At 42.9% G+C, this 27,841-nt stretch overlaps 1 protein-coding gene across 1 annotated transcript in view; it reads right to left on the bottom strand.

Annotated features, from left to right (window-relative positions):
• Window positions 1–27,260, bottom strand: part of abr (ABR activator of RhoGEF and GTPase) — a 114,382-nt gene extending 87,122 nt beyond the window's left edge. The window contains exon 1 of the mRNA XM_049016772.1: window positions 26,163–27,260. Within this exon, the coding sequence (XP_048872729.1) occupies window positions 26,163–26,907 (745 nt within the window). The 5' untranslated portion in view covers window positions 26,908–27,260. The remainder of the gene's footprint in view (window positions 1–26,162) is intronic.
• Between the last annotated feature and the right edge of the window lie 581 nt (window positions 27,261–27,841).

Consider the following 27,841-nt stretch of genomic DNA (forward strand, 5'->3'; position numbering starts at 1 on the left):
AGTTCACCTGTATACAGGTATGCATACAGATATGTAGGAAGCTTCCCAGAACTGCGTGGCTTGTATACTTCACAACACTCAAAACACACACACACACACACACACACACACACACACATACATACACACAAAACCAACACACATTTCCTCACCCCCTCCCTCTCCCATGACTTTGAGGAGCACTGTCTGAATTTCCTGCCCTCCCCACCAACCCCTCCCCAATCTCTCAGCCTACTTTAGAGCCCCTTCTGTACCTGCACAACCCCTCTGATCTCAGCTGCCTGCCCCCACCCCCAGCTCCAAGCCACCAGTTCAGAAGATACTAAGACTGGCTGGCAGTCATGCTGCTCCTGCACATCTCCCTCTCTCTCTCTTACCCAAAGAAAAGACCCACACTCCTGAGCAGACACACGCTGACCATTTGTGTCCACATCAATGACTCTCTCACCAGGAGAGTCACCGGTATATGGGGTTGTCAAAGTGTCTGATCATTACAGCTTCTGAGGGCATGTGCTTCCCTGCCAAGATCTGCTTGGCCCTGCAATGTCTTCTCCAGGGCAGTGGGACATGCCGACCACAATCCCGCTAACAGTCAACTCGCTCTTTGTCGTCCCCATCAAGGCTCCCTTGCAACTATGGAAACCTGGTGCCTTTCCACACCCGCTGAACCACACTCAGTGACAAGGCCTGCTTCACAGGGGCTTCTGTCAGGGACTGGAGTGAGCGGAAGAGTGCATTTGTATTCAATACTAGACATAATTTCGCCTACATTTCGATATTAAACACCTGAACCTGCCAGATGGTCTCATCTTACTTCCGTTCTTGAGCGAAATATAAAGAGCTCTTCATTTACAGTAAGACCCATAGACAATGAGATGGAAGCATGGGCTGTTTGGGATGGCGAGAGAGACACGGCGATGGCAGGGCCAGCCAGGATGGTGAGACAAGCCTGGCACCGGCAGGGCCAGACAGGATGGCGATAGGGAAGTGGGGGTCACACAGCCAACTGGGACAATGATAGGGGACACAGAGATGGCAGGGCCAGCTGGGACAGTGTGAGAGACACCGCAACAGCAAGGCCAGTAGGGACAGACAGAGGGACACGAAGACAACAAGACCAGTAGGGACGGACAGAGGGACACAAAGACAGCAAGGCCAGTAGGGACAGACAGAGGGACACGAAGACAACAAGCCTCAGTTCTAGCCCAGCTAATTGCTAGCAATATCAGTGGATAACAGCACATTACGTGGTATTTTGCACATAATGCACAATGCCAACAAGTCCACAGATAAAGGTTGGACTGTACAACCGATTTAATGAGCCAAAAATAAGACAGTGCTAATAAACAGTATATAACTACAGCTTTCACTGCTGTTGATAAAAGGTCGCAGCCATCTTGAATTCTAAGCTTGGGGTTGCGTCGATTCGTCCGAGTTCACGAGTCAGGATATTAACTTCAGGGGCATTCCAGTTGAAATTTCCGACTAGGAGCTCAATATTTACGAGAAAACGAATGATTTACTTTGATCAGTAGATCACTTTGATCTACTGAGGTCAAACACCATGTAATCTGATGGGGCTGCCTGTGAGGGAGGAGCTTTTGTGCCAGCAAGGGGTGGATTCAGAGGCTGGGCTGCACACAGAGGGCACTGGAAAATATCGATAAGTGTTTTTTAACTGCAATTCAACCAAAGAAAATTATTTGCACTCATGTCAAAACTGAAGCTGTGTACGCATTAAACTCAAGCATTCACGTGACAAGAGCTCAAATAGGTCCTTATGTATGTACACATTTATGTATCATGTGCGATTTTACAAAGTAATCCTACAGGGAGAAGAAAGGCAAAAAAAATGTAAATCAGTGATTCAACATTGATGTTTATTCCTACCAGAAAAAAAATCAGTAATAAGATTTTATAATAAGCCCTTTCAGTTTAGCATGAATAGAAATTCTTAGAGCCATAACTCCCAGTGAGCATTTCAACATAATGAACTGTTTTCTGTAATAAACCCTTTTCGGTACAAATAGTAAACTCCCAGAGAATTTCCGCGCAATGTATTCCATATCAAAGCTGCATCTTGTGCCATCAGAGCATGACATGACATGATGTAACATCAGCAGAACTTGCCAGATGGTCCAGTGATCAGCAGGACTACAGTACTGTACCTTTAAAAAAAACCAGGACACGGTCTGGTGAAGAGAATCATAAATGATGGAATTTCCACCATTACCCCATTACCCGCCACCCACATCCACAGTAAGATTAATCTCAACTGCTTCATAGGTGTGATAAATCATGAAGAAGAAGTAAAAAAAAAATACATTTGTGCAACTTGTGATGCCCGGCCTGTCCGCTCCTCGTGTGTGCCACGCCCCCCTGCTTATCCATGTGTTCGTTCCCGATTGTCTCCAGCTTTTTCCATTTACTTTGATTGGTCCTGTCTTATTTAAGTCCTGGTCTTACCTGTTCCCCTTGTCCGTCATTGATGTCAGTCAGCGTCTGATGTTCCCTGCACCTCGGTTTCCCCAATTAAACCCTCGTTTTGTCCCGATCCTGACTGCCTGCTTGCCTTTCTGCCCACCTGCGTGATCACCCGCTCTCCAGCGATCGAGGCGAAACGTGACACAACTGAATATTTACATACAGCCACATAGATTGCAATTTAGAAGCATGATCTGTAACCTCAGGCAAAATATTCAAACCCGTTAGAATGAAATCCATTTATCACTGATACCATCAGTCAGGTCCAAATGTTTCCACAAATGCCACTGAACAAGGTCCAATGAGCGGGACAGAATTTATTAATATCTAGTGAGGTTGCACTAATCTGAACTATTATTCACTAAGAAAGACAGCTACTATTGCAAGTGGTTGCACTACCCTCTGCTGGGAACGTGGCAATGTACATTTATGGTTCAGCATTGGACTACAAGAATGATTCCTGGTCTTAGAGGAATGCCTGATGAGGAGAGATTAGCTGAGCTGAATTTGTTCAGCAACAAGCAAAGGAGACTAAGGGGGGACATGATCCAGGTATATAAGATTCTGGATGCTGTTCAACCAAATAGAACCATAAAGAAGTGCTTCCTCAAATTTTTAAATGTTCTCCTGCTAATTTCCACTTATGGGCACATGTTCTAGTATTTAAACTAATATTGAAATAGCCATTTGGCTGAACAGCATCCAGACCTGTTAGAATCCTATATACCTGGATCACGACCCCCCCCCCTTAGTCTCCTTTGCTCGAGGCTAAACAGATTCAGCTCAGCTCAGCTAACCTCTCCTCATAAGACATTCCTCTAAGACCAGGAATCATTCTCGTAGCCCTACGTTGCACCTTTTCCAAGACAGCAATGTCCTTCTTAAGGTATGGTGACCAAACCTGCACACAATATTCCACGTGGGGTCTTACCAAGGAATTGTATAATCGTAGCATCACTTCCCTTGACTTAAACTCCACACACCTAGAGATGTTGGCCTTTTTTATTGCTTCCCCACACTGCCGAAAGCGGGACATGGAAGCATCTTTCTCGTAATCAGCTACCTTTATTTCAGTGAAACCCATAAAATATCTGTACTTTATATTTCTGCTCCCTGCATGGATTACCTTATATTTATCCATCCATCCATTTTCCAAACCGCTTATCCTACTGGGTCACGGGGGGTCCGGAGCCTATGCAATGGGCATGAGGCAGGGAACAACCCAGGATGGGGGGCCAGCCCATCGCAGGGCACACTCACACACCATTCACTCACACATGCACTTCAATGGGCAATTTAGCAAGTCCAATTACAGCATGTCTCAGCATGTCTTTGGACTGTGGGGGGAAACCGGAGTACCCGGAAGAAACCCCACAATGACATGGGGAGAACATGCAAACTCCGCACACATGTGACCCAGGCGGAGACTCAAACCTGGGTCCCAGAGGTATGAGGCAACAGTGCTAACCACTGTACCAAAATGCCGACCTTATATTTATCCACGTTAAATTTCATCTGCCAGGTATCAGCCCAGTCGCTAATTAAATCCAGATCCCATTGTAGCCTCTCCGCTGCTAGATCAGTATCTGCTATATCACCCACCTTGGTGTCATCAAATTTAACCAGTATAATATTATCCTATAATAATAAAATCCATTGATGCATACATGTGATATGTCATTCTCTAGATTTACTTGGCACATTTTGCATTAATTCCCAAATTATGCAACAATGACAGAAAGGTGATTCAAACTTGGCTATATTTGTGACAAAAGCTTCACTTCCCTTTGCTAGTCGGCTCGTTTACAACATGTGTAGCCAGACGGGAAAGGCAGTGAGTAACTACCCGGTGGCAGTCAGTCCTGACAAAAGGGCATGGGAGGCAATGCAAGATTGGGGGCCGACACCCCTCCCCCCCCCCACCACGACATGAGCAGCCACTGGACAACAAGATGGAAACAGCTGACAATGCCTTTCCATTAGCAGTTGTGCCATGATTCGCGGGCAGTATGCCACGACACCACGTAGGCATCTGAGGATGACAGAACTTCATGGCCAGCAGAGTTTTATGGTTGTGGGGCTGAGGAGCCCATCGGGAATGCTAGCAAAGAATGTGCGAGTCACAGGAAGAAGGGAGCAGTCCGGTCAGGACTGAAGCAGGACTGTGCATTGTAATCATTCACAATATAATGAAATCCCAGACCCCTACAAGCACGGACCAGGTAACTTTGGTAATGGCTTCGAATTCTGTGAGAGAAAGCCGCATGCTGCATTGGCAGCTGAAAGACTCAAGTGTGTGTTTAGCACACATGACTTGTCCATTGTACAACATGCAGCCAAGAGTCCTGGCTCAAAATATGCACGATTATAATTATAATTGATACTTTATTGATCCCCGTAGGGAAATTGTCTTTATGCCTCCCACAACTTGCTCTTTTTTCATAGAGGAAGTTGTCTGCGAAGGGCTGCCACCCATAGTGGCGCCCAGGGAGCTGGGGGTTAAGGGCCTTGCTCATGGACCCACAGGCTGAGGCTGGGTTTGAACCTGCAACCTACTGATTACAGGCACACAGGCTTAGCCACACGCTGCCCCAATATTTTTCTCTTCGGGATGTGGCTGTTAGAAAGACAGGCTAACTAAGGTTAGGCAAGTAATTTGATTAACCATGAACAAGGTAAGTGCATTTTCTCTTCCTTTCAGCACTAAATATATTACCTCTAAGTTCTGCATAGTCAATTTAAAACTGACCTGAGAAACAGACAAAGGGGAACACCTGGCTGCATGTCTGAAAATATGAATAAATGAACCAGCACCACAGGAATTCCCAAATGCATGCTATTATGTTTAACTTTGTCTTTCCGTATGGATATAAGGATGGAAGGGCTGTACATGAGATATTATGAGAAATTAATAGAAATTTTCAGTAAATCAAAACGTTGGCTTAAAGGTCACACATATTTGTTGTTTGTCATATGTGAGCACAGGTGAGCCCACCTGCTGGAGGTGTATCAAGCAGAAATACCCAACAATGCCATTGCGCTGGCTGCAGTGTTGTCAGCCGGGAGCCACCTTTCCCTGAAGTTTTGCTCCATTAACTCCGGAACATCTCGAGCTGGTAGAGCAGCAGAGGGGATGGTGCCTACTACTCCGTGCAGCCAGCACTAGGATCCTTGCTTTCCCAATGCTTTGTCCTTTCTTCAGAGCCAAAGCCAAAAATGCCCTTGTTCTGCCTCCTTCCTCAGGTCTTTAAGATCCTTCTTCAGCTTAAGGCCTGCAGTCCTAGACAGCTTTATAAACCACTGGGTGAATGTTCCAGCAAAGACCCTGCAATTTCCACTGGATAAGACCATTTGTGCGCCGGCAGGTAATGCCGGCCTTTTCCGCAAGCTACCACTAAAAGTATATTCCAGACCTGTGTGAAACATTGAATTCATGCATCCATCTGAATATATGGACCAGATGGGGGCATCAATCCAGACTCCACTTATCCAGTTTAGTATTCACACCAGCAAACAAAGAAAAAAGCCAGATGGGATGACTTACTCAATTACAATGTAATCAAAATGTAATGGAATAAATCATTTTGCTCTCCTGTTTTTTCCCCTGTTCAGAATAGATGTGCTAATCTTCTCTAGCCCTTTAAAATGAATCACCAATGTAACGTCATAAAAGTCATTTTATTTCTGCAAAGAATCCAAATAATCTGTTTGCAAATGTTAATATAAATTCTGTCCAGAAGAGGATGCTGTTCACAACTATATCAATATTCACTTGTATCTTTGGACACTCGTTACAGTACCTCCCAAATTTATTTAATTACAATTTTTATTTTTTATCTAACGTTACTGAAGTGTTTCAGGTGTACTGCAGGAATGGGGACCTGCTGGTATCTGAAACAGCAACCTTCAGGTTATGGCTAAAAACCGTTGTCCACTGTCTTAGCTCTAAACCTACATTTTTCCACTTCAATTCCCTTACTCACCCACACACACAATGACCTATTAAACTGCTTAAATGCCAGTATCCTATCTTTTGCTAACCAAAAAAATATACCATCATGACTTGAAGAGCATTTCTGGGGTGAAACATGAGCAATACCAGAAATCAGTCACCAGGTGATCCAGGACAACAAAGAAGTAGTGTGGCCATCCACTGCCCCATGGAGCTTTGTGGGGTCGCAGGAAACAGCACAGCAAAACCATCACAGGCAACTTCCTCAATGAGGAAGTCAACTAACAGATTAAGCAAGAGCCATGAGACCTTGAAACGAATGCTGATGCAGCAAGACGGAAGGAAACGGCCGGGCACCCACACCACACAGGGTAGCTGCTAGTCACTCGGGACCATAGACAAGAACGCCCAGGGACATCTCAGGCACATCGACCCAAGTGTAGGTAGGCATGGCCCCACATGGAGGCAGGTTTGTTCTTCCTGGTATCCCATTCAAAAGGTCATTTCAGAGCCTCCTGCCTCCCCAAATATGTTCAAAAACAAAATACACAACTACCAATAGGGGTGTAAACATTGAATCAAAACGCCTGAGGGCCAATTACTATTATTGAAGTAACAATTCAATGCACCAGAGATCTTTAATTTCTATGACAATTCCATTTGATTGATTATTTTCATAATAAAAGGTTTCAGTTTAAGTTAACTGAAAAAATATTCACAAGTATTACAGGAATTTAGTTACACATTAGTAATGCAATACAAAGAAAGTGGAATTTCGGAACATTGATTTGCTATTATCAAATGGAGAATAAGTCAGTCAGTACGTTTACAAGCACACTAAGGAAATCAAATTATTGTGTCAGTCCGACTAAAACCGGACTTTTAAAGTACATGTAAATGTTACTCCGACTGAAATCGTACTAAATCGAATTTCTTAAAGTCGTTCAGATAATGCAGTTGGAAGTCGTCTTACTCCTGCATGAATAGACATGTGCATGTTCCACAGTTCCTCCCCCTGGGCTTTGACCCGGAAGTAACAGAAGAAGCAGGTACAGAGAAGAAGCTTGGAGCACAGCAGAGGAGGTACAGCATGTACAGAAAGCACAGTACTATAAACCTGTCCAGTTCACCGTTCAACTTATGGGCGGGTTTACACCGCACCAGGTAACATACTTTTGGTACTTCAAGAAGGTACTAAAAGTGTGGTACTTCAAGGTACTGGTTTTCCACTGGTGTAAAAACTGGTTCCAGCGAAAAATTACATCAAAATGTAAGGCAGGGAATTTTGTACTGATTTAAAAAAATGGCTGCAATATATTATAGGGTGGGGTGATGTGCAATATTAATAACAACTAAAACATTTATAACAATACCTTGCTTAAACATTTTTACTCCGTTGAAGGAAAAAAATACTTAGCAAGTTTTGCAATTTTAATGATCATTCCTTTTCAAGATTATCTAGTATGTTTAAAAATCAGTTTAAAGTCTACCTCCACTGCTTTTGCATGACCGCTGCATGCGTTCTCTGTGAAAATCATAATTTTCATGCTTGCTATTTAAATCACTCCTAGATAGATTAGTGAGAAATTTATGTTGAACTCCTTTTTTGTTTCATAAATACCCCAATATTTATTACAACAAAATCACATTATAATATTTGAAATTTTTCCAATACCGTGCTGTCAAAATTATATTATATTAAAAATACTTTATTTCGTTATGCTATTCTGATCTTGTATCTGTTCTTCCAATCAGATCGCAATGGGTCGCATTAATTTGACGTCATTGTCCAAGGTACGCATAAAAGAAAAAGAGGCAGAGGCCATTTTACCGGGTACGAGTGATAATAGTAGTGAGAAAACCCCGAATCTTCTTCCGTGAAATGAATTACTATGGTTGGAAATCACGTGCAATCATTTTAGCCAATTCCTCATCAATTGTGTTGTTTTACTGGAGTCATAGCTTTTTGCACAAACTGTCTCAAGGAGCTCTAGGTTGTAGGTCTAGGTGGTTGTGGTGCAGTACTGGATGACAGTGTAGACACTGACAAACTGGCACTTTCAACAGTTGCAGTAGACAAACTGTCACTTTCGTTAGTAGCAGGTTCACTTGCTTGTCTTTTTTCTTCCCACTGCACTGATGGATGTACAGTTCTCAGGTGCCGATGCATGTTATTTCTATAGCCTGTTCGATATGAGATTTTAACCCCTGCACGCTCTACACACTGCTTTTGTATTATCAATGTAATTGAAATGTATCCAAATTTCACTCCGTTTCCTGCAGTCACTCATTTTGTCACGCGTGTCTCCTTCCCTCTTGTTTCTCTGTCTGTGCCTGCGATTGCTGTATTTCTCAATGGGTGCGTTCGACTTCACGCAGCCGTTTGCAGCGCTGGCTTAAAGCAATGCATTCTGGTCCCAAGGCAATGCATCACGCTTAGATTTTTTTTTGTCCGACTTCAGCCGGCGCTGCAAAACGTCACCACCCATGACCATGTCACATGGTACAAAAACCTCACGAGAGCAAGGCGACTTAAAACTTAAAGCCCAAGTCGAACGCACCCTGCATCACCGCCCCTCCCCGTCCTGCTCAGAGCAGACGCGCATCGTGTAGTTGACCAATCCGTGCAGCTTGAAAAAAAATAGAGAAATAAAAAAAGCGGCTCTGACTCCGGCTCACAGGCAGGAGCCGGCTCCGATCGTTCACTTCAAAGAGCCGGCTCCGAGAGCCGTTTCGTTCGCGACCGACACATCACTAATACTGAGACAAGTATAGTAGTACGATTAAATGGCGTAGTCTATATAATCTTAGTTCAACTTAGTTGTGCATGTAAACATATTGTGTGTAAATCATTTTGTTGATAGTGAGGCTTGCTGAGCATGTCGGCCAGATTAGCGGAATAACTTTACGTCTAGAGCTAGGCGGTATGACCAAAAATTTACATCACGGTATTTTTCAAAGTTATATCGTTTTTTTTGCTAACTGCTTATAGATTAACTGCTAATGTTAAGGTGTTAACCAAGTTAACATTTTTGTAAGACTGGAACGCGAGCTTTACTGACCTCGCGAAATTTCTCATAAAGACCGGGATGTCGGTCTTTAAGATGCTTCACCAAGTTTGACATGGTACTTGACTTTGTCGCCACGACGTTGTAGCACTGTTTGTATCGAGGCTTATCGACATCCTTAGTCTTTCCATGCTCATTTGCAAAATACTTCTGAACGGCACTTTTGTGGTTGTTTTTTTAATAAGGCAGCTTCCGAAGTGCCTTCAACTGCAGCATATGCCATGTTCGGCGAACTTGCTATGTGTGAGTTAACCAGCGCGAATTCTTTCAGTGGTTATTGAGAGGAGGCCTGCGCAGTAGTGGTGCTGTGTGAAATGTGGCGAATGAAGTGAAAACCGCACTGTTGGTATCAATAATGGTGAAAATGAGTATCTGATCAGATGCTCATTTTTAATATCGATTACTATCTGAGAATCGATTTTTTGACAACCCCAATGTCTCATTATTTTCAACTCCAGCGTCAGCTATATCTTCCGTTTCTGATCTTTCACGGTACATTTTTACAAGTTTCCAGCTGCGCCACTTTCCGAACGTTGTGTAGGCTATTTAAACCAGTATTGTGGTATAAGAAAAATCCATATCATAACAATAAAAAAAAGGGTTTTCAGTATGAACCGGTATACCGCCCAACATCGTTACATTGTTCTTTTATTCTGCAGAAAATGAAAAATCGAACTGTGAGCCAAATCTAACAATGTAATGAATTATACAAATGACACAGGCCGGTATTTTAAGATGACTTCTAAGTGGTAAATAAGCCCATGAAATCCTTCATCTTCTACTGTGGAAAATGGCTGATTATCCAGTGCAACCGTCTCCATTATTTCAGCAAAGGCATCTTTATGATAACTGATATTTATTTGATTAATTTATTGATCTCCACGAGCTGCGATGGGCTGGCCCCCCCATCCTGGGTTGTTCTCTGCCTCGTGCCCATTGCTTCCAGGATAGGCTCCGGACCCCCCGCGACCCAGTAGGATAAGCGGTTTGAAAAATGGATGGATGGATCTCCACGGGGAAATTCTCTTTACGCGTCCCCTCAACTTGCTCTCTGTAGGTGAGCAAGCTGGCCGTGAAGGGCAGCCACCTGTTGCCGCATCCACGGACCTGGGGGTTAAGGGCATTGCTCAAGGACCAAACACTGCTGAGGCCATCTCTGGTGCTGCTAACTTTGAACACTGATAAAGTTTAAATACTAGTCGGCAATATCATTCGATGCTTTTAACGAGAAAAAAAAAATTGCTCAACACTGACCAGAACAGTGGCGAGTCTCCCAAAAGCATTCTACTGCAATGGTCATCAGGTAGCACTTCATTTATAAATATTCATGAACCCTCCCCTGGTATCCTGTGTTTTGAAAATTCAAGTGCTAGTTTCATGTCAAAGCAAGGGCACACAAAGCCAGAAGCAGAAGTATCTTTAAGGAGGATTTTACCCCAAAAATCAACGGTCATGTGATGGATCAATGTGGTTGAATCACTATCTAAATAATACACTCATCCTGATACATCGATGCATTTTTAAAACCTAGCTTGAAAGTAGAATCGGACACTCGTAGCTAGCTAGCTGGTTAGCATTACATGCTGCCTCAGTATCTCCTAAACAGGGAATATGTTTAACTAATATTTAGTGTAGGGACTATTTGTGGGCAACTTCAGGGGCTCCACATAAATACATGGTTTGATTCATGATTAACTCCGCCACTGGGCCCACTGCTTCTGATCGTCAGCCCACTGGTTCCCTGTTGTGCAGATGACCATGGCTGAATGGGAAGAGTGTGACATTTTTGCTGGCTTTCTGTGACCTGTTTAAAAGCCAAACCCCCCCCCCCCCCCACTCAGCCGCCAGCGAGGAGGGAAGGGGAAGTGAAAGACTATGCACTGGCTGAGCATCACCACACTGAGCCGTTCTACAAAGAGGCACTGTGCCCCTCCGGCACCGCCGCTGTGGTCCAGAAAAACATGTTCTGCTGCCGAATTAGACTTCCTATTTTTCACATTAAAAAATACACACAAATAGCTACAACCCCCCCCCCCCCAAGGAGCAGCATTTAAAGATCATTGTGGTTTGAAGCAGGGGCTCTAACTGACAGTTCTTCAAACAGTGGCAAGTTTCCTGTTTACCAATTCTGATTTCCAGCAGGTACCGGCACCCAGCTGCATCTCTAGCGCTACTCAACTTCACACATACTGGGCTCTACATTTGTATCTTATCAACATCTAATCTACACATATACCCATTTTTCTATGTATGCATACATACAGATGCATAGATATTTTTATGGCCAGAAGACCAAATCACACCATTTCTATTACAACAGCCACAGGTAAACATGGTCTAAGTAGCGAGTCTGCAAGGCTGTCTGCAAGTTTGTCTAAGGCCATTTTGTCCACTGCACCAGGTACCGAACTTTTGGTACTTCGAGTACCAAAAGTACGGTACTTCAAGGCGTTGGTTTTCCACTGGCGTAAAAACTGGTATTGCTGCCGAATAACATCAAAGCGTGAAGCAGGGTTTTTTGTACTGAATTCAAAAAATGGCTTTTGTATATTATACGGCTGAATGATGTGCAATATTAATACCAACACTGCATGTTATGCACATTCAATTCCTACATCACTAGTCAGCTATATTAAAATAAGGCTTTTTCTTACTTTCAATTCTGTACGGACATTATAGCACAGGGGTTAAAGTTTCACTAAAATGTTTTTACTCTGCCATAGGGAAAAAAAAAAAAAAAACTTAGCAAGCTTTGCTATTTTAATTGTTCTTTTTATAGATTTGTATATGTTGAAAAATCAGTTAAACTTTTACATCCACTGCTTTTGCATGAGTGCTGCATGACAATCATAATCATTTTCATCCTTGCCATTTAAATCACTCAAAGATGGGTTTGTGAGAAATTTATAAAGTCCTTTTTTGTTTTATAAATACCCCAATGTTTCTTATAACAAAATCACATCACTAGGACAGCACGCCATATGCCTGCTGTATTACTATACTCAACAAAATACTTAAATTTCTTTTCATGTCATCCAGATCTTTTTGTTGTGCATGTTCTTATGACCAAATCGCATACTTTTTTTTTACTTCATTTATCATTCTAAATTACAACGGTTCTTCTGCATTGTATTACATCAGCTGTATCAAAACAAGCTCTCCTACTTTCCCCAGAGACTCTCAAGCGTTTTGCAATTTAATTATTATTGCTTTTCAAGATTATCTAGTATATGTTTAAAAATCAGTTTTAAGTTTGCCTTCCCTACTTTTGCATGAGCGCTGCATGCATTCTGAGACAATAGTAGTCATTTTCATCTTTGCTGTTTAAATCACTAATAGATGGATTTTTGAGAAATTTGTTGAACACTTTTTTTTTTATATATAAATACCCCAATATTCATTACAACAAAATCAAATTGTAATACTTAGAAAATTTCCAATACTGTGCTGTTCTAGTATATTATACAAAATATTGTTATTATTTTCACCTCGTTTATCATTGCTTTCTCAGTTTGCAACTGTTTTCAAGGTGCTGCTTGTATTGTGTTTCAGCAGCAGGCTATTTGCATAACCAGTCAAAGGTGTTTCAAGTCCCAGCCCAAAGTACCAAAGGAGTACCCCAGCTGGTTTGGCACTTTTGGTACTGGAACTTTTGGTAATGGTACTTAATTGAAAAGCAAGAGTACTGAAAGTACCGTACCAAAAGTACCATACTTCGTGCGGTGGAAAAGCGTACCTTTACTTTGTACCTTAAATGTGAGACAGCAGATGACAAGTAGACTGATACCGTGGTTACAGACTTTTAGCTGTTGGCTTGACTGCTTGGGCGGGGGGAGGGGATATGTTGAGGGTGAAATGCCTGTGGAAACTGTGCCGGGAAAGACAGACTCCCAGACTCCCACACTACAGATGGTATTTCCCCATCAAATAACTGTTTTTTAATTTTATTTTAAGCATATTAATACATTACCCCACAGGAGAAATGAGACAGGGGCCTTAATGGACCACAGGAGAGATATATCATACTATACAACTATTTGCATACATTTACCACAAAACCATGCATCATTTCCTGCACCTCAGGTTGCTATGGCAGCCAAGGTGCTATAGCCAGTCTCAGCTTGCTGAGGTTTCAGTCAGAGGGCCTCAGGCTAGCATTAAGAATGAGGCCCTTTCTGCTGTTCATTCAACAGACTTGGGTTCATTTACAGTCCGAGAGGCCCTCACAGCTAGTTGGGACAGGCCTGCATCTTCCTATCGGCACAGTTTTCCCCACAACAGAGGGGATGCAAGACATCACCCACAACTCCAAAAAACGTCAGCTATTACTTGTCCAAGAAAGAGTTAAGAATGTGTTCAACAAGAACAGAGACTTGTTATCCAAAACGGAGCCCCTGACAATGGGCGGAGGATCAGGCAAATGGAATCCACACCAAAAACGACATCAATGTTAGGTCTAAGTAAACAGAAGAGCACTGAATACCAGACAAAATTTGGAGACACCTTTATATATTAATTTTTCATTCAGAATTGGTGACAGTTTTTACAATTCAGACTAACTGGAATTCACCAGAAACCCCATGCAGAGCAGACATACCAGTCTGGGAAATCCTTAAACTGATACCAGTAACCACCACTAAACCGACCTTAACCACCACAGTGGACCATAACATGACTGCTGAGCATGTGGTCACATGCTTGCAAACAGTGCCCTCCACCCTCAACAGACAAACCACAACATAAATCATCAATGCTGGTGGGGGGGTGAGTGCCATTTAGTGACAGGACCAAAATGAGCAAAACAAAGTACAGGGACAATGGGGATGCCGTGTTAAAACGCTGAGCCACATCTCCTCCCCCTGAGCACTGCATAAACACCATAATGCAGTCAAAATCAAAACTGAAAGCACTCAGAATTTACTAGAACAGAAGCAAATCAGGGTCAGGAGTGAAAGGGCACAACCACCACAGAAACTGGCTACTGCAACAGAATAGGTGAGCATCCAATGCAGGAACCTGATAATAGTTTGATTCAAGAGTTCATTATTGTCAACACACCCATACAAGTGCACAATCCATTGAAATACCATTTCCCTTGCCCCCCCGGGAAACAAATACATACGTGAAAATAAACACTGTACTGTACAGAGTACCACCTACAGCCAGCATGGAAACACTGCGATTAAACTAGGGCTGCCGCAATTAGTGGACGCAGCAGATGACGTCAACACTGAAAATGTGAAGTGTGTCGACATCAATATTTTACATCAACGCACTGTTTTCTTTCTATTATTTTAATGAAATTATGATGTATACGATTTCTAAAAGGCATGGTGGTGCAGTGGTTAGCACTGTTGCCTCACACCTCTGGGACCCGGGTTCGAGTCTCCGCCTGGGTCACATGTGTGCGGAGTTTGCATGTTCTCTCCATGTCGTCGTGGGGTTTCCTCCGGGTACTCCGGTTTCCCCCCACAGTCCAAAAACAAGCTGAGGCTAATTGGAGTTGCTAAATTGCCCGTAGGTGTGCATGTGTGAGTGAATGGTGTGTGAGTGTGCCCTGCGATGGGCTGGCCCCCCATCCTGAGTTGTTCCCTGCCTCGTGCCCATTGCTTCCGGGATAGGCCCCGGACCCCCCACAACCCAGTAGGATAAGAGGTTTGATATCACTATGATATCCTATGATATCACTATGTAATTATGGGAGTGGTTCAACTTGTCACTAAACAAAACGGTGGTTTTACACTATGAAAAGTTTCAAAGGCATACCACAGTGGCACTAGGGCTGTGCATAAGTTCCTGAAGAGGAAATACACAAGCGCTATTCTGGATGATGGACTGCCAGAGAAGACAAAACAGTCATCCTGGCTATTCATGTTTTTTAAAATTACCATTAGCACAGAGAGCTTTTTAATATCTTTTGTACTTTTAGCTGCTAAATATTCTTATTATTAAAGCCATAAAGATGTCTGCTTGCTACCTTACAATCTCCACTGAATAAATGTTTCAGAAAATGTTTACCTACAATCTGGGCTTATTCTACGTTGATTGAAGGTGCCAGTGTGTGTTTCTGCATTCCAACTCGCATGCTTCAATCGCAAGATGCAGAATACCCAGAATAAAGAATGCCAATTTTGGAGGAAGAGCATTTGCTCATAAAGCACCATAGTTATAGAGTAAACTTCCTCTTAGCGTTCGGAACTCAAAAACAATCTCTGCTTTTAAGTCTAGGCTCTTTAGTCAGTCTTTTGGACACTAAAATCCCTTTTCTTAAAGTGAATGTGAGATCTGGGGGTTCATGGTCATTTAATATTAAAGGTGAAAGGGGGGATTGGTGCTGTCGTCCTGTTACTCTCACTGATCACTCTCGCAAGTTGTTGACGGTAGTGTGACTTGACGCCAACAGCCCTAAAAACCCTCATGTCTGTGCTTCCTTCCGGGTCTCCCTTTTAGCCAGGCTGCCATAGTTACTTTAGTACTGCCCGAGATGAGGTGTAGGGCACTAACTCTTCTCTTTCTTCTCTTTTCTGAGCTGAACAATTTTAAATTATATGGACTTGAACTGAATACCAATTTAATACTGAACCAACTTTAGCTTAATGTTACCGAGTGGATCTTAGCATGCGGCCGAAGCAACAATACTTTCAGACTATTTTTATATTGTCACTTCTTTAAAATGATAAATTTATCATTAATCTTGAACTAATGTTAATATGAATACATTTTCATGCACCCTGGTCACCCAGAGGAGGATGGGGTCCCCTTTTGAGTCTAGGTTCCTCTCAAGGTTTCTTCCTAGTAGAAGGAGTTTTTCCTTGCTACTGTCGCCTCAGGCTTGCTTGGTGGGGGCTCAGGCCGGTTACACAGACGCTTTCTAAAAAATTAGAATATCATGAAAAAGTTGATTTATTTCCATAATTCCATTGAAAACGTTAAACTTTCATTTATAAACTGTGTATAGAGAGCGGCAGTACTGATTGGTCAGTGACGGATTAATTGCGCATCAATTCCTCTGACATCGTCTTATCACTTATTAGCTTACTATTCAAACGTGACAAGTGAAATCTCCCGCAGCAGGTTTACACGTGATAAAGGTTGATTGCGCAGAGAATTTAAAAAAAAAATTTTTTTATTTTTTTTTTTTTTAAATCGCTGACCGTTATGTGTGTGCGTGTCTAAAAATAGATGAATTTACGCAGGTATTTTAGTTCTGATGAGCCAAATAAGACAGATCAGGGTGAAGAAGGGACAGCCAAAGAAAAGCCTACAACAAAGCGGAAGAGTTATGACAAATCAGACTATGAGGCAGAAAGAAAGCGCAGCTTTTTGGTTTCATGGACAAAAGAATTTCTGTGGCTGGAATATGACAAGCTAAATAACATAATGTTCTGCCGGGTGTGCCGTGAGTTTCCCTCGATTTCTGACTTGACAAGCGCCTTTGTTACTGGGACCAGTAATTTTAGGAAATACCCTATCAGAACTCATGAGAAATCTCTGCATCACAAGAAATGCGTTGGTGCTCAGTCTGCAGCATCTTTCCCAGCACATACACCAATCGCAAACATAGTGAAAATAAACCAAGCTATATTGCAAAGAGTGAACTACCATTGGCAAAATTTAGCAGTCTTTGCAAACTTCAAAAAGTAAATGGCCTAGATCTTGGTTCCACTTACCTCAATGACCATGCTTGCAAAGAGTTTATTGGATCAATAGCACAAATTTCAAGAGGCCAGATCGAAAAGGAAATTCAAGAAAGCAGGTTCTTATCCATTCTTGCAGATGGCAGTACAGATACTGGTTTAATAGAACAGGAGTTGGTTCATGTCAGGTATGTGAGAGATAATGGTGACATGTCCACATACATGATCAAATGTCAGCCAGTCAAGAGTGCAAATGCTGCAGGTATTTTAGAGGCTATTGATGAAGCAGTGAACACCATGGGTATCAGAGAAGATACATGGAAAAAGAAAGTAGTGTGTGCAAATTTTGATGGTGCTGCAGTGATGATGGGTGAGAAAACAGGAGTAACTGGGAGATTGAAACAAAGGATACCCCACATCATAACAATCCACTGTGTGGCATACAAATTAGAGCTAGCCATGCTGGATAGCGTGAAAGGCTGTGAGTACCTGGTGAAATTCGAGGATACACTGAAAACTTCTTTAAGATGTACTACTATTCCCCAAAGAAGCGAAGAGAACTGACAGAAATAAGTCAGTTGCTAAATGCGAAACTGGCACATTTCAGTGGCCGGAAGAGCACACGGTGGCTTCCAAGCCGGCTCAGATGTCTGAAGGCTGTGGAAAAAAATTACACTCCCATATGGAGAACATGGCAGGAGGAAGGAAGTGATGTCAAGTCCAAGGATGCAGCCAAGGCTAAGGGGGTGGTGCAGGAGATGAAGACTGAGAAATTTGTTCGCTTCCTGCATTTCATGTTGGACTACAGTACCATCTTATCCAAGTGCTGTACCGATTTTCAGCATGATAACCTAACATCACACAAACAAATCAGTCAGTTGAGAGCACCACATCACGCTTACTCTGCCTAAAAACAAATCCAGGAGAATACCAGAAAACCTCGGACACAAAGTTCACAGCGAACCAGGATGGTAGCATTTGCTACTGTGAAACTCAGCTCACAAAATTCAGCGACCTGCTAGAAGAGGTGAGGGCACAGACAAAGGCACCGTTGGTGCAGCGATTCAGAAGATTATTGACAACACAGTCAAGTACATGGACAACAGATTTAAAAATCTGTGTGAAAACCCTCTCTCTTCTTTCAAGGTTTTTGACCCACTCTTCCCTACCCCAGAGAAGAGCTGGCAAATTATGGGGAAGAAGAGGTGGATTATCGTCACACATTTTGCCAGTTTGCTAGATGAGGAAGAGAAAGAGAAAATTCCACAGGAATGGATGGATCTGAAAATGTGGCCTGAACACTGGGGTAGTAAGGTAGATTGCTTGTACAGAGATCTCCTCTCTGAGAATTCAGAACACCTCTCTCATATCTTGTTGCTGGTGAAATTAATGCTGACACTCAGTCCATCAACAGCCATCTGTGAGAGAGGACTTTCTTGCATGAACCGAGTGAAGACAACACATCGTACCTCTCTACACCCTGAAACACTGAATGATTACATGCAACTCTACATTAATGGGGAAACAGTTGAATCTTTTTGCCCTGACAAGTCAATTAGTTTCTGGATGTTTTCTGGAAAAGGTTCAAGACACCTGGATCATAAAACTCCGACAAGAACAAAGAGAAATGAAATGGAGGCCAATGCACAGAAAGAGAAAGCTGATGAAGGAGATGCTATGCCCTCAACGTCGAGTGGCATTTTCTCATCCATGACTTCAGTGGAAATTTCAGATTCAGAATCTGACACAGACCGATTCATGTTCTACACAGTTCTTACAAGTTCATAGAAATTTCTGTTCAGATATTGGAGTTGATGATTTTTTTTATACATTTTGTAACAGTTGTTGTAATTTGTGTTTTAACAATTTTTTTGATGGATGTTTTGTTTCCTTTACAATATTATACATTAAAAATAATCTCTTTTTTATTCGGGCTACTTAAATTTATTTTGGGCTACCAAAAACTGAAGAGTGCCTGCTCGAAGGGCTACCAGGGATTCTGAAATTTTGCGAGCCTGTATATTACTAGTCAACTTATCGAACTGTGGGCAAAAATAATGTTCATATGGTGCCAGAAACCCGGCATCAATTATCTAAAGCCCTACAATCACATACAATTAGTTGTTGTCGTCAAAATAAAATTTACTTTATAACCTAAACAGTAAATGTAATTTTCTGGAGGAAAATTAATCATTTAGATGAATCGATCAGTTGGCAAAATAGTCTAGAGATTAATCCATAGAAAAATAGTCGTTAATGGGAGCCCTAGATTAGATATATCCAAATATAAAAATGCCTGCCACTAGTATTCAAAGCCCTATGAGAGGCACTATAAACAAAGCCTTGAAAATGACACCTGCAAACCCCCCCCTGCTGGAAAGAAGCCAGAACTCAGGGCTCGATATAGGTAAGGATTCAGCCATTCCTGACCCAAAAAACTTCGAGTACCGGCTGTGGACATGAACCCTTAACCCGAAGGCCACCTTGCGGTACTTAACTAATAACTTAACTAGCACTAGTAACGAGCATCATCTTTTTTTCCTAAATACATTTGCTCAATCAAAAAAACAATCATGAATTATTTTACTGAGTAGATTGCCTGACAGTTAAATGCCCTTCAATAATTAAGTAACAGAATGGATAGTACATCCTGAGGCACCACCATGCCTAGCTTCAAGAAGGCAGGATAGCAGCCTCTCTTCACAACCTGGCTCAGAGCCCATCTCAAACCTGAACTACTGTCAAGAAAATACCTCAACGTCTTTTGTAGGCAGAGGCCTGAGTATCTCCATAGCTGCTTGATTTCTTCATCTTACGTTTAGGAATGCAACCTTAGCTCTGAAACAATTTAGTGAGTATTAAGCTGTATAGTGCCATGTTGCAAAAGACCATCATTACTCTATGAGAAATAAAGTGATCTCTCACCCAGGCGTCAAAGCTACAAAGCATGTACAGCACTCACAGTACACCTGTGAACGACAGGGGTTCCTGAATTTGGGATTTTTACGGAATTCAGTTACGTCTCACTGCATTAATTTAATTTGCATTAAAGTAATTTTTTGGTGATGAACGTTAGCTGGACTTCTCAGCAGCACCTCAGTAACCAGACCACTGCACTTGTGTGCATGCAATGCCAGCATGCAGAAACGGTGCACTAAAGCAGCATGACAGCCCAGAGCATGCAATAAGCTCCTAGGGGGCATGTATGAAAGCCAAGAGGTGCGGTGGGCTGCCCACGACATTTGCAGTTTTGCAACAAGGAATTAGGGCACTAAAAATTGCATCAATAATTTGCAACAATACAGAAAATAGCAACTAGGTCCATCGGCATCAAAAATGACAGTGGACCACTGAGAAGGAAGACAGTGACTGACAAGAAAGAAGAGATGAAAATCTTCTTAGAAAAAACAGAGTCTGGTTGGGGCCAGCACCACACAACCCCCATTTTAAAATCCAGGCGCAAGAATAAACTTAATGCTACCCAGTCATACTGATAATGATATAATGCAGTCTTCTCTGGTATTGTGTATTACTTAATATGACACAGTATGCTGCATACACACAACAACAATGCAATAATAACACTCATAATACGAAAACTGAAGTTGTAGTCAGGATTACATAATAATGCAAATCACTTCGGTAAGAGGCTAAATATAACAAAAGCCAGAAAACACAATGCACACTCCCTAGTTTGAGGATCCTTACACTGGTAAAATGCATAAATGTATTTCACACAGAAAGCAGCTGAACGTCAACTGTGGATGCTCCTCCTGTTAATGTTAAAAAAAATAAATCTGCAAAGGGGCCCAAATGTGGTTCGAGCAAAGAGTCTTTATGCTGCCAAGGCGCCAGACTGTCATAAAAGACAAGAAAAAAATTATGTGAGATTCTGAAGTGTTGAAGTGTAAGATAAAAGTACAGACACTCATGTCACTTCAGAGATGGGAAATGGTAAAACCAGGCAAATAAGAGAAAGATAGGAGATGAGTTCGATCATACGGCACCATGACTGTGTACTAATGTCCTAACATGCAAGGGTGCAGACACTGCAGTTCTTGTAGACTTCCTGTGTGTTGTGTGCTATACAGCAGCTTGACCAGCCAGCACAAGGTCTGCTGATGATCAGCTGCACTTCACACTCTATTAAAAAGTCACACTATGGCTTTTCCCCCAAAAAAGTCATGTCTGGCAACAGAAAGTCAGACAAAGTCACAACAGTGGTATGGGAGCAAAGGGGAAAATAAGAACAAAAATAAAATCAGCTTCAAAGTGGCCCAGAAAGATACAAGAGGACCTGACTGAGACTATGCAGCCCTAGTACCACTCAAAGATGCACTCACGGACAGAGGACCTGAATGAGACCAGGCAGCACAGCTACAGACTTATGGCCACAGGGCCTTTCAATGTTCAGTGAATATCCACCCTGGCACATGCAGTCTTGACAGAGCCAACTAGCTGCTTCTGTGTACTGGAGTGACTGGATGAGTTTGAACAAGCAGAGCTGGTCTTTGGGGAAGGGGTGGTAAATGTGCGGTGGCACGTGCTCAGGTAGGTGTGCAACACAGAGGAATTTGTTATCATCACAGAGATTCCCTCAGCCTTTCAACAAAGCAAATGACAAGCAAAATGTTAGCATGATTCCCCTGCATTATGGTGAACCATCAGCTACAACAGGATACCAGGTGTGTGCGAGTATCTGCCTGCCTGTCGTCTTGCTCGATCTCCTTTCATGTCCTCCAACTGTTCACACGCTAAAAAAATTTGTCTCCAGCATCATAACACTAGGGCAAGTGTGATCATAAGGAAATCAACAATCTAACTGTACACCACAACAGGCAGACTATGTTCACGGTCACAGAGATGAAACTTCTTCCTCTTATTTTAAACTGAAGATGATCATAAAAGTTATTTTTTGACTAGGACTGTCAATAGATTAAAACATTTAATTGTGATTAATGTAACAAACATATAATGTGTATCTATCTATCCATCCATCCATCCATCCATCATCTCCCGTTTGATCTGAGGTCGGGTCGTGGGGGCAGCAGTCTCAGCAGGGAAACCCAGACTTCCCTCTCCCCGGCCACTTCATCCAGCTCCTCCGGGAGAATCCTCAGGCGTTCCCAGGCCAGCCGAGCGACAGAGTCCCTCCAGCGTGTCCTGGGTCTTCCCCGGGGCCTCCTCCCAGTGGGACATGCCCGGGACATCTCACCAGGGAGGCGTCCAGGAGGCATCCTAATCAGATGCCCGAGCCACCTCATCTGACTCCTCTCAATGCGGAGGAGCAACGGCTTTACTCTGAGTCCCTCCCGAATGACCGAGCTCCTCACCCTCTCTCTAAGGGAAAGTCCAGCCACCCTACAGAGGAAACTCATTTCGGCCGCTTGAACTCGCAATCTCGTTGTTTTGGCTCAGCTCTTTCTTCACCATAATGGAGCGATGCAGCACCCACATCACTGCTGACGCCGCACCGATTCGCCTGTCGATCTCCCGTTCCATCGTTCCCTCACTCGTGAACAAGACCCCGAAATACTTAAACTCCTCCACTTGGGTGAGGACCCCATCCCCGTATTTAATGTGTATCTAACGTATCAAATTATTCGTTTTGCAGAAACCTTAATTCAAAGCAATGTGCAAGTGAAAAAGCTTGGCATCAAAGAGCTGGGTGAGGGAGGATGCAGCCCCCCAGAGCAGTCATGGTTAAAGTCCTTGGTCAAGGGCCTAACTATGATATTATTATTCAACCGGCCATGGGATTTTACCCCACAACCCTCCAGACTGGGGCACATACCTGTAAAAAATGGTGCCAGCACAAGCACTACATGAGACTTGGCACTAGAATCATGTCACTGTGCAATTTTTCTATGGGTTAATCTATAGACTATTTCACCGTTTGGTCAATTGGTCTAATTTTCCTCAAGAAAATCAAATTCACAATTTAAGTTAATTGTATTTTGTCAACAAACTGTATGTCATTGCAAGGCTTTAGATAATGAAAGTGAGGTTTTCAGCACTATAAGGAAATTATTTTTGCCCACAATTCAATAAGCAGATGTCTAAAATAATAATGAGATGCATATTGTGATACCCAAAATTTAGTAATCTGAATAAATTCAACACATCTTTATGCTATATCTTTATGATTCGGTTAGCTGAGCGCCACATGCTACTGTTTTGGTATATTGTGGACTTAATAAGCATAGAAGTAATGGAAGAAATGGACAGCAACCACAACAAATTTTAAGACCAGAAACTGTGGGTAAACAAGCTAAAAAAACGGTGGTGTGGCAGTACTTCTTGGTGATTAAAGTTTTTTTGGTAAATAGTTTTCATTTGTATTTCAGTTCACAAATTATTGTCTGTTATTTAGTGTCCATATTCATGTCAGTTTTAGTTTTACAATAACATCGGTTGCAACAAGTCCAACGTGCACACACACAAACACAAACTTTAACATTTAAACATTTATTGCAGTCATAAACCTGCAAAAGAAAGCACAACAAAACATGACTGTACCAAACATATGCCGGTCCTGGATCAGTGATATCAACTTCTGACAGAAAGGAAACGCTCAGTTGGCCATTCAATTAGGGTAACCAAAACAGCCATAGCAAAAGTTTCAGTACCAAAAGTGCCAGTACCACTTTTATGGTACTTTGGTACGGGACTTGAAATGCTTTCTTTGTCGATTGGTTATGCAAATAGCCTGCCTCTCAAACACAATGCAACCACCATCTTGAAAACAATTACGAACTCAGAAAACAATGATAAACGAGGTAAAAATAATAATAATAATAGAGTTCAACAAATTTCTCAAAAATCTATCCATTAGTGATTTAAACAGCAAGGATGAAAATGATTATTGTTGTCCCGGAGAACGCATGCAGCGCTCATGCAAAAGCAGCGAAGGCAAACTTCAAACTGACTTTTAAACATATACTAGATAATCTTGATAAATAATAATAATTAAATTGCAAAACACTCACATCTGGGGAAAGTAGGAGAGCTTGTTTTGATAGAGCTGATGTAGTACAATGCAGAAGAACCATTGTAATTTAGAAATGAGATCGCATATAGGTGTGAAATGAGACATATTAACTGACTTTCTTAATAATCTGAAAGCATCTCTAATAAGGGCCTGCATGCAAAAGTCTGCAGGAAAGTCAGTGTCCTGATACACACATGTTCTATGAGAGGTCCATGTCAGAGGGCTACATAATGACCCACGGCTATTTGCACCCTTCTACATAGACACACTCAGACAATCTAGATGACCCCTCGTCAAACCAGGCGGCAGCCAGCTGGAATAAATGTCACAGTGGCAGAGATGTGTCCTCACTCGCCATTATGCTAAAGGGCCACAGAAAAAACACACTGACCTAACAGGCTGTTCTGGCTGGTGAAGGGCTTCTCCAAAACTGATATTCATATATTTCACAAAGCTCCACGAATTATCTGACAGCTTTACCTCTTTTTCAGAGGAGCTCATTTCAAACCACTAGTCTATAACTTCCTTAAATAAAGTAACTGAGGTAATGGAAACCATGCTAGAAGCTGCAGTTTATTTGGAAGATGCTTCCCAAAAACATGCAATGAAATGATATGACACAGAATTTTGCATCTGCTGCAAAAAATGCTAATGAATGACAGTAGAAAAAAGCATAGACAGACAGATAGACAGACAGATAGACAGACAGATAGACAGACAGACAGACAGATGGCACACACTGTACAGTCTTAGGACATACCTCAGCAAAAGTCTCCTCGAGGCCACAAAGAAAGACTGAATAAATGAGTCGAAGTAGGACAAAAGCTTAACAACAATAGCATTCCTATAAAGGGGAGGGATTGTACTGAGAAAAGCCTTCAAAAAGGAGTGGGGGTAACGTCACATCTCTTTGAACAGCCCAAGCTTAAGATTCTTGACGAAGATGATGACTGGTGGTTACTAATGCACCATCGTATTAACCCCCGAACATGATCAAATTCCTCCCAGAGGGAACACAAAGATGGCCCTGTGACGAACCAATGGAACTCGGGATGAGTAATGGCAGTAGCCCCCACCACCACAACCAGCAGATTCTTCCTGTAAGCCCTTCATAACCACATCATTGACACACTGGGATAAAAGGCTTAAGCCTGATCCCGAAAGGCGACTTCCTTTAGATAAAGCCTGAGGTGTCTTGGCAAGATTCTAAACGGTTTTGGCGTAGACAACTGTTCGGGAACATAATAAAAAAAATTGAATAATTAAAAACACCTCCAAACGACATGTACCATCTGTGTACTGAAAGTTTTTTTAAATAAAAAGACGTGGGGAGAAAACAACAAACTAACTACATCAACAGGCTAATAACACTAATGACCAGATTTGACTGGCATTTAAACCTATGAAGAATAATAATCTCGGAATATTAGTTTCCCCATGACACCGATCCGAAAGGCAACACCAAGCATCAGGAAGCGCCAAATGTCCCATAACCTCACAGACAGCTCAGTCATCACTTACTCACTCAACTGACATATTACACTGCTTGGGTATAGGAATTAAAATTCAGTTTTGGTCTGTAATTCTCCAATCATCAGTTACATGGTGAATTACCCTAGACTGGTCTTTCTGGACCTTTTGGTCCACATGTCACCACCTTCACATCTTCTGGGGCTGCAAAGCCCACTGCAGGAGGTGGCTTTCATCTGGTTGTCTGATTGGGCACGACTAGTCAAAGCTTTGCTTTATGTAATAGTGTGAGTTGTGGTTTGGGGAAAAGGCCAATTTTTATACTTCCATGGCATGAAACTCTATATCTATTATTCTCCAGAAATCCAAGATACCCAAAGACAAAAGCTTAACATTTCCTTAAATTTCAGTACCAGTATCTCGCATCTACAATTCCGGGGGAAAATGCAGGTAACACTCCTAACAGGTTTAACACAGCTTATTGAAAGTATTTAACGGTTGAAGGGCTTCCTCCTGTAGGATAAGAGGAATAAAAAGCAGTATGAGTGGCGGCTGCTCACCGACGGATGAGGAGTCCTCATGGTCGGAGCTCAGGTAGCCGTCGCTCCGTCTTTCAGGGGTACTGCGGCCGGAGCCGCGGGACAAGCCGCACGGCACCGGAATACTGGCCGGTGACAGCCTGCCGTCGTCGCTGGAGTCGAAATCCTTGCTAAGACGGATGGTCCGGACCACGTCTCGGCGGGACTCGGCCCTTGGGGTCACCAGGTTTCCCCGCACGAAGTTCTCGTTGAGCTCCACGTCCTCGTACTCGTGGTCGCTGGTGTCCTGCTCCGACTCGGCTTTGTTGGGCTGCGTGCGGCCGGGCGCTGCCACTTTCTGTATGCAGAGATGCGGGTGCTTCCGCGGAAGCGCGGGGAGACGTCTCCCTGTCCGGGGACTCCTAGCGGACCCCACGACATGCCCGGAGTCTGTGCCGTCGTTGCCGTGCCTCCTCCGGGCGGGCTCCACGGGGTATCCACCCAAGGCTACCCCTTTTTCCGTCCCCTCCACTTTCACATCCATCCGTTTCTTCAACTTTTCGCCGCCGTCCCGCTGCTCCTCGCCTCCATGCCGGGCTACCGTGGTCTGGAGGTATATCACCTTGAACTTTTCCATGGACAGCTCACGCTGGAGCACCTTCAGCCTCGCTTTGCATCTCTCCAGCTCCTCCTCGACGTCCTCCACAGACTTAAGGTCCATTTTCGGCACGTCGCCGTCGGGGAACTCATTCCGCCAGTGTTTCTCGAACTCGTTCTGATCCCACATGGCTAATGTGTGCGTCGTCGGTGGCCCGCTGACCAGGAGCGGATGCCTGTGTGCTTGTGGGTCTCTATCCCAGTTGCACTTCGCTGAAGCCGTGAAAACACCCGCCGTTACTTCTCGTCCCTTGTTGCGCCCCTCCTCACGCTTCTCCTCCACTATCACTTTGCGCGTGAAGAAGAACAAAAAAAACTTTTGGCTTCCGGTTTTCAGAATCCCAATGACGTAGGTCTGCTAAAACTCCCGGTTCTCCGCCTTTGATACTTCGGACCCGACGCTGCGCTGGAGCTTCACGGCGGAGAGACTTTCACCTCATGGTCAAGCTACCGGAGTCAGCGCCGATCTCCGACAGCTGTGCAGCACCTGTTGTTTGTCCGCGTTTCCTGGTTCTTTTGTTATGCTACGGTGATTAATTTGTAATGTATATGAGTTTCGAGTTGTAGTGTCGCGCGTTATAAAGAACACGTATGTTTTTTATGCCACAGTTCTACTACAGGGGAGGGTCCCTGCGTGGGGTGATAGGGCAAAAATCAGTGGAAAAATGAGCAATAAAAAGGTGGGCAATAGGGATAAAGGTATGCAAATAATCACATAGACTATAAATAGACAAAACTACTATACTACCTACAATCTATGTGTGTAAGATAATAATAACATAGTTTACTGTGGTATTTGTAAAACCAGCCTAACCTCCAGATGAGAGCAGAGCACTTTTAAGTAACAGGTGACAGAGGAATGCAGTTGCAGAAGGGCATAGTTGAACTGCTGAATGACTTGCACACTTTGCTTTTGTGTTAAATCCGAAACAAAGCTATTTAATTTATATTAATTGGATGTCTAAGTACACATGCAGCTGTGGTATGTCAACATTTCTTAAAAGATTTGTAAGATTAAATTGTTGAATTACTGTATGATGAACAGGGACAGATTATGGGTTTTG

Source organism: Brienomyrus brachyistius, chromosome 6 (assembly GCF_023856365.1).
Source record: "Brienomyrus brachyistius isolate T26 chromosome 6, BBRACH_0.4, whole genome shotgun sequence".
NCBI lineage: Eukaryota > Metazoa > Chordata > Actinopteri > Osteoglossiformes > Mormyridae > Brienomyrus > Brienomyrus brachyistius.